The 13,282-nt window shown below is 36.7% G+C and overlaps 1 protein-coding gene across 1 annotated transcript; it reads left to right on the top strand.

The window, feature by feature from the left end:
• Nucleotides 2,874–9,499, top strand: LOC109229418 (pyruvate kinase, cytosolic isozyme). The gene is made up of 4 exons (XM_019394849.1): nt 2,874–3,043; nt 3,559–3,826; nt 7,667–8,128; nt 8,439–9,499. The coding sequence occupies exons 2-4, from the start codon at nt 3,569–3,571 to the stop codon at nt 9,249–9,251; spliced, it is 1,533 nt and encodes a 510-aa protein (XP_019250394.1). The 5' UTR covers nt 2,874–3,043; nt 3,559–3,568; the 3' UTR covers nt 9,252–9,499.

Here is a 13,282-nt window from a genome sequence, read left to right as displayed (position 1 = left end):
GATTGGGTTGGGGAATGAAGGAAACCTTGTAAAAGAGATTTGAAATCAAGATGCTCAACTAGTATTTGATAAAATGCTCAAATGAGCTGAAACCATGAATACCTTCCTAATTTGTGTTCAATTTTGTTATGTCTCAAAGTAGATTGAGATTGCTAGAATTTCCGGAATGTTGTAGTAACTTAAGGAAAGCTTAAACAAGGTATGTATGGCTAAAACCCCGTCTTTTAGAAATTGAGCTCTATCGATGCTTGTGTAAATGTGGTAAGACTGAACTTTGGATTCTTGCTTTGATTGATACTTACATGAATTGGTGTTGTGATCCTATATTTGTGAAAGATGCATTCCAATATGATCAATGTGCTATTCTTGATAACTTAAAAAGGGTGCAAGGAATATGAATCATGTATTGAAATGCTAAGACCTTAAATTGAGATTGGAGCTACATATATTGTGCCATCTAGGTGAAGTCTCATCTATGCTTACAAATTCTAATTGCTCTTGTGTGCACCTACTGTCCTAAATGTCAAAGCTAATATTGAAATTGGGAACGATGTAAAATGCGGCCTAGTGCCAAGAATGATGTGATAAGTTGTGGCCCCAAGTGCCTATGAAATGATATATGTGAAACGAAATGGCTAATGAGAAGGGAACAATGCCTTGGTAAGGCGGCCTAGCCGATCGGGCCGAGATCGGACTCCGCTCAAGATAGCGGTGGTGTTGTGAATGAATTCCGGAAAAAGAAAATGATATTGTGATTGAAATATATGTCTCAAATGAGGCGACCTAGCCGATCGGGTCGAGATCGGACTCCGCTCAAGATAGCGGTGTTATTGTGAACAATGTTGAATAGTATGAAATGTCCCAAACTAAAAGCTATGGGAAAATGATGTGAAGATGGCATGATTCTTTTATTTAATAATATTGTGATCATTTAAAGTGTTTGAGTTGTACTTGTGATTTCATTATTATTGTATGAAAGTTCTTTCTAACTAGATGGTGTTTAGTTATACATACTAGTGCTATTCGATGGCACTAACGTCCCTTTTGCCGGGGGCGCTACGTCTTTAAATGGATGTAGGTATTTCTATAGCAGGCAGTGTTGGTCGCAGCTAGTGCCGCATCATCCTTTCAGCTGACTTGGTGAGCCCCACTTTATTCGGGGTTCTGTTTCATTTGTTTATCATGTACTTTGTATTTGAGGTATAGCCGGAGCCTTGTTACCGGCATTTCTATATTACATTACTCTTCAGTTATGTTTAGAGGCTCCGTAGACAGGTTGTGGGTAGTGTCGGGTATTGGAATTAAAGTAGAAATATTGATGTTTGGCAAAGATTTATAAAATTTGTAATATTTTGATAATTGTGATTTAAGTTGCTAATGGAAATGAAATGGAAGTTGTTAATGAAATACTTACTAAAGCTGATTAATGGAGTCCATCTCCTATTTAATCATGTGTTGGGTTGGGTAGGATGAAACCTAACAGGCTTACTCAGTCGTGCTTACTCGGTTGAGCGCCGGTCGCGCTCCTCGGATTTTGGGGCGTGACATAAACCAAAGAAAGTAACTATATTTTCAATTGTTGTATGCTCCTATTAGAATAATTCTTGATAAAGAAGATGAGCAAATGATCATAATAAAGGAGGCAAGTGATCTAGAAGATCACATGAAATAACATTTCATAAAATCTCATGAGAGATTCAGGTACCTGAATATATAAAGAAAGAGATCTCTATGTTATGTCTTTATGAAAAAAAAAAAGAGAGGTTGGAACCGATATAAAACATTCGTCGACAACATCTATGACAGCGCTAAATATATATGAGAATCTTAAGTCTGGAGAAACAATTTCGAATGGAATTGGTTTCATATGAAAGACATGTAGTTCAAACACTTGAAAGTATAAAGTCAATGATATGTGCAATCAGTTTTCGATATCTTATTTGTCTAGCATGACATGAAATCTTGATATGCATCTAAATAAAGTCTATTATATGACTTAACTTATATAACAATCCTTGAAGGATTTAAATTGCTTGAATCATATACAATTGTAGGTCCTGAAGTACCATATACTAAGTGCAATTTGTGCACATATGTATCTTGCTATAATTATAAGCATGATAATGTGATAGCGAGAATTTTCAAGGTGCAACATATTCATTGGAGTTAATATGGTTGATTTATTCACCAAGTCTCTGCCGACGTCAACCTTCAAGAAGCTAGTGCACAAGATTGGAATGCGAAGGCTCAAGGATGTGAATTGATGCTCTCATAAGGGGTTGTTAATACGCGTTGTACTCTTTTTTCCTTACAAGGTTTTATCTCACTAGGTTTTCCTTGCAAGGTTTTTAACGAGGCAACCAAAAGGCGTATTTCTAAACATGTGTACTTTTTTCCTTCTCCCATTGGGTTTTATTTTAGTTAAGGTTTTAACGAGGCACATTATCTATTGAATAGACATTCAAGGGGGAGTGTTATAAATAGAATTCTATTTAAGGTGAATGTCTATATTTCAGAGAAATTTTAGGGTTTGTTACTTGCTAACTAAGAACCTAGGGTTTATTGGAAACAACCTCTCTACCTGCATTAGGTAGGGTTAAGGTGTGCGTACAGACTACCCTTCCCAGACCCTACCTGTTGGGATCAAACTAGGTTTGTTGTTGTTGTTGTTACTTGGTAACTAAGTCACTTTCCCCTATAAATAATGAGGTTCTATTCGATTGTAATTGGCTCCAAATCAATGAGAAATCTCTCCCTACGTTTCTGAGCAATATTTTTCTTTTTCTTTTATTATTTTATGACAAAAAATCCATTTTTAAAAACTTGATTAAACTGTCGCCAAAATAACTTTTGAGTGCTTTTAAGGAAAAACACTTCAAAATAAATGGTATAGAGCTGTCCATCCTTTATCCCCGGTTTTCCCTTCCTCTATTTAGAGCTTTCTGTACGGATAAGATTAAGGTAGTAGGAGTAATTGCTAGTTGTTACCACAATCATTTGTATAGAGAAAGGAAGGGCTGAACTCTAGCTTCTGTGCTAACTGGTGAGTCCAGTTTTCCTCCGTTCTGCTTCTCAGACTTGTCGGTTTACTCTTCTGCTTTGATTTCTTTGCTTCTCAGACTGTTTTTTTTTTTTTTTTTTTTTTTTTTTTTTGACTTGAGTAACACATTCTCAATCATTATGGTCTTGGATCCCCCTTTTTGTTTGTTTCAGCATGTTTTACTGGATCCCACTTGTCATCTATTTTCCTGTTAATTGACATGCTTTGGATATTTTCAACCAACTGTGGCGAAGATTTTCCTAATTTCTCTGTAACACTGCTATTGTATTTGGTTGTGAGATAATTTTCTCACCCAAGTAAAAAATCATTATGTTGTTTTTACTTTACATGTATGTGTTCCTAATTATATGACATTTTTTTCTAGTCTCTGTTAGACTGTTTGTTACCCATGTTCAAGGCAATTCAGCTATGTTCTTTTTTAGTACTCTACTTCATTAAGACACTAGCTACTTGTATGTGCTCCTAAAAAGAGTGTGTCTTGTCATTCTTTTCAATAGACAGCATAAGATGTCAAACATAGATATCAATGGAATCTTGGAGGAGCTCCCACATGATGGCCGTATCCCCAAGACAAAGATTGTGTGCACTTTAGGGCCTGCTTCTCGATCAGTGCCAATGATAGAGAAGCTTCTTCGTGCCGGAATGAATGTTGCCAGGTTTAACTTTTCCCATGGTACACACGAGTACCATCAGGAGACCTTGAACAATCTCAAGATGGCTATGCACAATACTCGGATTCTGTGTGCTGTCATGCTTGATACTAAGGTTTGAATGTGAAGCGTAATTTTGTTTATCCATTATTTTCATTCAACCTAGCTTCTTTTGCAATTTCTCATGTTCTTTATGCTTCTATTACTTAATTGATGTTTGCTGTTGTAGTATCTTTACCAATGGGAGAATGGTGAAATAAGATTAATTTATTGGAAGAGAGTAAGTGAAACTGGTCAATAGGGAAATCACCCTAGAAGAAAAGTCCTTCATCTTGCAGTAGTCCTTGTGACTATCGATAGCTTTGTTGCGCAAGGGCTTCCAGGAGATTTGGTGAATGGATAAACAATATTAACCTTTCGTTCGACGTTTGCTCTAGATGTGCTATTGCTGTCCACCACCTTTTGCTATAATTTATCGAATTGTTTCTCTATCTCAGACACCCGAACATATATCCTTATATGTTCTTTGTTCTCGATGTGGGAACTTAATACTGGGTTATGGGGTTCATTAAGTCAACATATAAATATTTGAAGTGTAGATAACTTACTCTTTACCTGTCAAAGAAAGAGACATCACATTGTCAAAATGCACTTAACAATTTGCTACCAAAGCTCTTTGATAGATTTTTTTTTTTCTAGTTTAGCAAGTACCTTGTTTTCCTAATTTTGAGGAAGTTGTGCGAAATTGATTTTCAAAATTTGTCAATTTGACCTCTATAGTAAATAAGGACAGATAAAGTAGGATCAAGGATGGATGGAGTATTATTTAGTATACCTAATGGCTTCAGTAGAACCAGATAGAATAGGTTATGTTTCTAATCTTCTTAGATAATGGGACTATGAGAATAAGTTAGAATTAGGAGAAGGTTTTGTCTGTACCTATTTCTCCTATTTTTACTTTGCAGTTTTTTAGAACAACACGAGTGTCGCAAAAATGCAGATGTTAAGATGGATGCGGTGATACAATGTTGGAGAATATTAGAAATACTCACATCAAGTAGCATACATAGAGGATAAATGAGAGAAGTTCGCTTGAGATGGTTTTGTCATGGCTTACGTATATCTCCACATAGATCTTCACATGCTCGTGTACATAAGTTCGACATTATGACGATTGAGTGTGCTAAAATGGGATGAGGTAAACCTAAAACCGTTTAGAGACAAATTGTCTAAAAAACGTGATCTCATGGAACCAATGTGAATTTTAGCCAAAGACATAATACAGTGGAAGCAAAGAATCCATATAGATGAGATCAACTAATCTGATCAAGATTTATTATTGTTGTTTCACTTACGCCAAGTGTCCTTTTAGTTTGGTTAGAGACTTTGAAACTAGTAAAATGGCGTCCAGGGAAGGGGCGCACCCAGGATGTGTGACGTGGACAGCCTATCCTAATGCAAGCATTAGTGGTTGCTTCCACGGCTCGAACCCGTGACCTATAGGTCACACGAAGACAACTTTAAATGTGAGATAAATATGAGATTTAAGTAACTTTTAGTTTCAGAGAACCCTTAGTTTTTCTAATGAACAAATTATATGTAAGTAAACTAGTACTCTGTTTGTTCTATTTTATGTGACACTCTTTCCTTTGTAGTCTGTCTAAAAAAGAATGACGCCTTTTTCTTTTTGAAAATCAGTCTTAGCATGCCCATTTTACCCTTAATATATGACTTGCTGAGAACCACTTGATTTAAAAAATCATTCTTTTATAAGGACAGAGAAAATCAAAAGACATGTGGAACTCTTAAAAGGATAATTTTGGTACCTTGCATATATATTTGGCTTACATGTCAAAAGTCTTCTTTAGTTTCTTATATTCCGTGCATAGTCAAATGCCATTGCATAAAATGGGATGGAGGGACTATCTGTGTTTTCAAAAGCAAAAAGCGCAAAAGCAACAATGGTCTAGGGCTTTGAGAAAGACTCGAGAAGTGAAGCGCACGCCTTTTTGAAGTAAAATGCACATTTAATAAATGCAAAAGTAATACTAAACATGCACTTATCACAATATAAAAAGCAAAATTGTTCATAATCCTCAGGTAAAACAACTATAGTCAAAGACAATTTTCAAAGTTCACATTTTATAAGTCCTAAGACAATAAGAAGATCATTGTTGGAATAGCATCCTATTCCTCCTCAACATGGATACTATGATACTTTACTTAAAAATAAATACTAATTTCTTCTCATCTGTGCAAGCTTTCATGGATAGAGTTACCTGGGACCTGTTGCTGGTGGGAGGTAGCAGGTATCTCATAGAATTAGTTGAGGTGCGCGCAAGCTGATCTGGACAACACGATCATCAAATAATATATAACAAAAGAACCGACAACATACCGAAATAGTATTATAATTTCAGAGATAGTATTGTTTGGAAACAAGAGAAACAAAAATGACATTGAGCCAAAAGAAAATTAAAAGAAAAAAAGCAGGCACAATAATTGATAGATCTAGCCCCCAGGGCCTAGCTCAAGTGGCAAAGGGTGGTGGATTTGTGTCTTAAGTCACAGGTTCAAGTCCCCACACCATGCAAAGCAAAGCCTGGTATTTAAATGGAGAAGGGTAGAGAGGCGGACCCATTATCCACCGAGTTTCGAAGGCTGCGGTTGGTCCAAAGGATCGGCCCCAGACAGATTTCTCGGTCATCAAAAATAAAATAAAAAATTGATAGATCTATTCATAAGAAGGAGGAGGAGGAGGAGCTCTCGCCCATCGCGTTCCATGATTGATTTTGCGCTTTTTTCGTTTTGAGCGACCGCTTCAGTGAAGTTGAATTGCTTCAGGAGGAGTTCCAGCATCACAGAATGCAAGTTTATTTGCTGGTGTAGTTGTTAATTCCACCCTGCACATCGTGCCATGTTTTGTAAGGTTGTTTTCTTTCGTTTTCTTCTCTTTAAATAAGGGAAGAATTTTGGAGTAGTTGAGAAACACGCTCTCATGATCCATGTTTCATAAGGTTTTTTTACCCTCGTTATTAAATATTCCTTTAAAATAAGGAGAAATTGCACAGACGTGCTCGCCCATCGTTTTCCAGGATTTGTGCTTTTCCATTTTGAGTGACCTTTTCAATAAAGTCGAATCGCCTCATGTGTAATAAGCAACATCGAGTGCATTGCCTCGCTATCACTTAAAGTAACTATTGAAGATATAATTAGGTAAATAAAAATGTAGTCTCTCTAACAACTGAAACTTTTAAATGAAATGATCACGTACTTCAACGTGGTACTAGAGCAGGTAGAGATCCCGAGTTTAATTCTCATGGCTACCTATCATCAATAAAATTTTCACATGATTGGCCCATAAAAAGAGAATCAATCTCACACATGAGGGGCCGTGTTAAGGATATAATTAAATAAAAATGTGCTCTCTCTTACGGCTCAAAACTTTTAGATGAGATGGTATACACTTCAATATTAACCAAGCGCTTGCTTTTCACAACACTAACTAGTATTTCTATTGATTTGAGGTCGAACACAACAGAATGTTTGCTCATGATTCATATGGCTAACTCCAACTTTTGTTTGGGATTGAGGCATAATAGGAGCAATTGTCATTGTGGTGGTGGCAAAATAGTTGCTCTTTCTTTTGTGCAAGCAAGATGCATCTTACTTGAACAGAATATTTTAAATGATAAATTCACCAAGAAGCATTCTTCATTATTGGATTATATGAATTTTATCTTCACTTTTTGTCATATCAATTCGGATTTATATTAAGGTAAAATTAAACTGCTATATTGTTTCTAGTTCGTGATAGTTAATGCAGTGGATTAGAATTAATGCTATATCACCAAATCTGTGTTGCAACTTTCACTTCTTTCTCCACTATATACTAGTATCTATGGTATAGCTTCGACTTGTTGCTTAAACAGTGAACTGTGTATGTACTTTGCAGGGACCAGAAATTCGTACTGGTTTTTTGAAGGATGCAAAACCTATTCTGCTTAGGGAAGGCCAAGAGATCACTGTAACCACTGACTATACAATAAAAGGAGACGAAGAGATGATTGCAATGAGCTACCAGAAATTGGCAGTAGACTTGAAGCCTGGGAGCACCATCTTGTGTGCAGATGGTACCATAACCCTTACTGTTTTGTCATGCGATGCAGCTGCTGGAACAGTGAGATGTCGCTGCGAGAATACTGCCACTTTAGGTGAGAGAAAGAATGTAAACCTTCCAGGTGTAGTTGTAGACCTCCCAACTCTTACGGAGAAGGATAAGGAAGATATCCTGGGATGGGGTGTTCCCAACGACATTGATATGATTGCTCTTTCGTTTGTGCGCAAAGGCTCTGATCTTGTCAATGTTCGAAAGGTTCTTGGGCCACACGCAAAGCGCATACAGTTAATGTCAAAGGTATGTAAGGTTCTCTTTGCAGTTTGGTTGAGTTCTTAAACGTAATAGTAATTTATCTTTGTATTCCTCAAAAAGAATCTTTTCGTTTGACCATTCTCCTAATTTCTTCTGCTGGAAAGTGTGTTTGAATTTGTTCCTTGTTTCTTGTGTGCGCTTGCGTGCTTGCTGGGAGTGCGGCTTAGAATGTCTTGGTATGGTGGTTGGTTCAATAACAGTTGGCAAATGCCTGTCGAATGAATCATATGAGTTAGATAGTGCTAAACTGGTTATATCATCTAATGATACTTTTGTTTGTGGAATTGGGTTGAAGGTTGAGAATCAAGAGGGAGTTGTCAACTTTGATGAAATCCTTCGCGAGACAGACTCCTTCATGGTTGCTCGAGGTGATCTTGGAATGGAAATCCCAGTTGAGAAGATTTTCTTGGCCCAGAAAATGATGATATACAAATGTAATCTTGTTGGCAAGCCTGTAGTGACTGCCACTCAGATGCTTGAATCAATGATCAAGTCTCCACGGCCTACTCGAGCCGAGGCGACTGATGTGGCTAATGCGGTCCTGGATGGTACTGATTGTGTTATGCTTAGTGGGGAGAGTGCAGCTGGGGCTTATCCAGAGCTGGCAGTGAAAATCATGGCACGAATCTGTATTGAGGCGGAGTCCTCACTCGATTATGGAGCTATCTTCAAGGAGATGATAAGGTCAACCCCACTACCCATGAGCCCACTTGAGAGTCTTGCATCTTCCGCTGTCCGTGCTGCTAACAAGGCTAAAGCAAAACTCATTGTTGTCTTGACACGTGGCGGGACCACTGCTAAGCTGGTTGCCAAATATAGGCCTGCTGTTCCAATTGTGTCCGTTGTTGTGCCTGTTTTGACAACTGATTCTTTTGATTGGTCCATCACTGATGAGACTCCAGCTCGGCATAGCTTGATATATAGAGGCTTGATTCCACTTCTAGCTGAAGGGTCTGCAAAGGCGACTGATGCTGAATCAACTGAGGTTATCTTGCAAGCTTCCTTGAAATCAGCCACAGAGAAAGGGCTTTGCATGCCTGGTGATTCCGTTGTGGCTCTTCATCGGATTGGCGCTGCATCAGTTATCAAGATTTGCTTAGTGAAGTAGTTGTGTTGTGTAAAGTTTCTATTGAGGCAGCCTGACCTAGGTTGGTTTCCGTTCTGCTTTCTTGTCATCATCATGCTTAATTCTAGCGATTATGTCATAAAATCTTTAAGATTTCTATTATTAATCTATTAGCCATAACTTTTTAGGCACAAGGACATTTTGTTATCAATTAGCCACAACTTAGTATACCCAAGGACCAGTGTATTTCATATGTTTTATGTTGCATATGTTCTTAGTAATGTTGCAAATATTGCATTTAGAATAAGAGTTACCTCTTCGGCGTAACAATGCATTTAAGCTGTACTCGGGGAGAAAAGGTGGAAGAAGGACAGAATTCATGTAGAAACACTGGTAAAGTGTAACGTGGGGTATCATACGCAGATACAATATCGTCAACTCTTGTATTCGCTTCTGCACCTGTGCTGCCTTGGATATGTAAGTGATTGATATGTTGGTGCTTGAGGAACGTACTAATATAGATATGCATGCATAGCTGCGAAGCTAATATTTCACGATCAGATGTGGGTACAATGGATTCTGGAGGAATAATGACTTTTTACCTCAACCAGGAGTAGCTTTTTGGACAGGTTCGTCACTGGTAGACGCTGTGTGGTAATTTGAAAGTAGTACCGACCGCACCTATAAGCACTTCGTCTTTAACCTTAATGTTCTTCTTTGGCAAGGACTGCACAGACAAAGATCAGCGGAGCTATTGAAAAATGACATTGCATGTGTATTAGTCTCTTTAAATACATTAATCATGTCGTTCTAGAACCACCCCAGATCCCACTTGTGGGACTTCACTGGGCTGTTGTGTTGTATGTCATTGTAGAACCACGTCTTAGAGTTGGTCATAGAGGGTTAAATTGTGACCCGAATAGAGAGACTTAAGGCAAAACAATTGAAAAAGAATGGGAGACCTTATAATGTGGTCCTGTAATTACTTGAAGATAAGTAAAGTGTGGAAGAAATTAATTACTATCATTACCTGGACTTTTACTTGGGATAAATTCGTAGAGCAAGCATGGTGAGCATTACTAATTTCTAATGAATTACAAGCAAAAATCACAGGCTAGTTACATGTATTATGTGATGAGAAAAGGATCTTGGGCACATACATTAGGATATAAACTTAGCATTGATGAGTTATTAATGATGTTTAGTCCTTGATACATGCCGAATTTACTAAAACATTATTTCAGCAAGGAAGTGGGGGAGGAAGACTGTTGGACACCGATTAGCAAATCAATTTTGTCTTTCATCAAATTGGTTTCAACACGTACATCTTGCATGAACGAGGGCTCACTGTAGCTGACAAGAATGTCTGATGCTGCACCTCACGGAAACATTATGTATGATCAATTTGTAGAATAAAGAGTTCCCTTAATTAGAAATGGGCCAGCTAATACTGCAGGTTTCCTATCTTGACCAAGAGAACTTTAGTGATCACGGATTTGGCTTAATAATCGATTTAGGTATTTATCATTCAGGAGTACTCCTAATATATTACACATCAACTTCTACATGGATTTTACAATACAGTTACCTCTGTAATTTGTTTTCATTATAAGAAACCATATGATAAAGTTTTCCTTTCTTCAAGAACATTAATAGTCTAATTGGAAAATACGTGTGGGGTAAAATTGGTTTATAGCAAATGATCGAATGGTAACATGACACATGGAATCGAAGATAGGCAAAAGGCAAGTCAAGTAACAACCATTATCGGATACAACAAATACAATCTGCATCGGGTAATAAATCCTAAAGGGAGCGTAGTCAACGACAAAATATCAAGGGTTTGCCATCGGATAACATTTAATGAGGGAATATTCTCTAACATTAAATGGGCGACCGTTGCAGAGAATATTTGCATTCATTGCCGGCCGTTACATGTTCATTAATAATGACTCTTTTATTATCATCTAAGAGGAGCTTGATCCTAGGATCTTGTTTCACTAAGTAAAGCTATAAATAGCAGGCTCAACATCCATTGTAAGGACACGAAATACTTTCTGCATACTAAAGCTTTATCTTGTTACTTTTGCTCTCAATTTAATAACTTCACTTACATTTTATTGTTACTCTCATTTTCACTCTTGGAGACATTGTATTCGGAGCCATGCTTGTCATCTGCTTTAATCTTAATTGCTACTCTTATTATTTATTTTATCTCTTTATATTTTTTTGGATCAAATCAATTCGTTTGTCTATTAGGAGGAGCTTAGTGGTTGATTGGAGACTTCGTGGTGAGCTGACTTTCCTGATTCGCAGCTTATGGAGTCCCCTATTTTAATCCATTTTATTGTTTTTTGATTCAGACGGTATTATTATGTTTTGAGACTCAGTTGTACTCTATTTAATTGCTCATGACTTCGTACCATCAGATTTTAGGAGGTTGGTATTGCATTTTCGTATTTGGATGACTGTTTGAGACTTAATGTTTTATCTATATCTTGATAGCGAATTATTCTTGTTCGTCTTACTTTAGATAATTATGATTGTTGTCTTACCTAACTCACTGGGTTTAGGTGTCATCACGATCATTGGTAGAATTTTGTGTCGTGACGGTTTTGATTTGAGCTTCAGGTTTGCGTTAAGAAATTTTTATATTCCTATGCCACATAGGAAACCTTATTACCCTCAATGTTTAAGGTTTGACTTAATTACACTTAGTATACCAAATTACCAATTCTATACCATAGTGTATTTTAAGGGTACAATTAATGCAGCGTATATCCCTCCTTAATTCAAGGTACCGTATATCCCACCCCTCTCACGTTTCTCTCTCCTAAACCCTCACCCTCACCCACGTTTTGAGCCTCTGGGAAGACCTGATAACATAATTCTTTGATACTTATGTTCCCTCATAATGTCGCAACATTATGAGGTATTAGTGGCTGCGAAATGAAGTAATCCATTTTCTTCTTGTAAACAGGCAAAAGGAAGTTGGAATTGCATACCTCTTCTGAGATGATGGGCCCTAACATTTCTCTGGATGTTTTATATGTTTGAGATACTTAGTGATACTGCAGTATTAGCGGCTGCGAAACAAAGTAAAATGTAACATCGAAGCTTCTTTTATTCCCTTTTTTCCATTAGTTGGCAATAGCCAATAAGTATGGCAGGGCTAGTTCGGTAAAGTACGTAGCTTACAGAAATTTGCAGAGAACGAAATCAAGTAATTGGTCGAGCTTAATGATCTTCAAAAATGAATTAGGTAATTCGTATCTTCAAAATGGGTTTCGAAAAGAATAATGAATGGCATACGTGTCTAATTTCTTTACGCGATCAAGTAATTAGTGTAGAAGTTTTAGTCGTTTTTTATTTATTAAAACAGAAAATAAAGCATCTACAATCAGAATACAAATAATCAACAATTTATCTACAAAATATCTACAAACTGGGTACATTAAATTTTAATATCCCAATTCTCATTCAATTGTAGTTTAATTGGGATTTTCGACATAATTGCGTTTTTTGCAGAATATCTGTAGAAGTTTTAGTCGTTTTTGAGTTGTGAAAACAGAAAACAAAGCATCTACAATTAGAATGCAAATAATCTACAATTTATCTACAAAATATCTACAAACTGGGTACATTGAATTTTTATATCCCAATTCCCATTCAATTGTAGCATAATTGGGATTTTTGACATAATTGCGTTTTTTTCCAGAAGTTTTGTAGAAGATTTGTAGAAGTTTTTTTTTTGTGAAAACAGAAAATAAAGCATCTACAATCAGAATACAAATAATCTACAATTTATCTACTATTTATCTACAATTTCTGCAATATGTCGTCGTCTTCTTCTTCTTCTTCTTCTTCTTCTTCTTCTTCTTCTTCTTCTTCTTCGAGTTTCAATCAAAAATTCAGTCAAAACCAAGTCTAATCTTCACCAAAACCCCTCAAAATTGAGATACAAACACTACAAACCATATTCCCGATTATTTTCAACAACACCCAATCCAAACTGATTTTTTGAAAATCCAAATTTGAATTTAAAGCTTTCAAGCTTTTTAATGGCTGTCAAT

The sequence above is a fragment of the Nicotiana attenuata genome, chromosome 7 (assembly GCF_001879085.1).
Source record: "Nicotiana attenuata strain UT chromosome 7, NIATTr2, whole genome shotgun sequence".
Classification (NCBI taxonomy): Eukaryota; Viridiplantae; Streptophyta; class Magnoliopsida; order Solanales; family Solanaceae; genus Nicotiana; species Nicotiana attenuata.
The sequence above is the reverse complement of the archived record's forward strand: the minus strand, read 5'-3'. Positions and strand labels throughout refer to the sequence as shown.

Coding starts and splice junctions, on each gene's coding strand:
- LOC109229418 (XM_019394849.1), top strand. CDS start 3,569: ATGTCAAACATAGATATCAATGGAATCTTGGAGGAGCTCCCACATGAT. Junction 3,827..7,666: donor CTGTCATGCTTGATACTAAG/GTTTGAATGTGA, acceptor TGTACTTTGCAG/GGACCAGAAATTCGTACTGG. Junction 8,129..8,438: donor GCATACAGTTAATGTCAAAG/GTATGTAAGGTT, acceptor ATTGGGTTGAAG/GTTGAGAATCAAGAGGGAGT.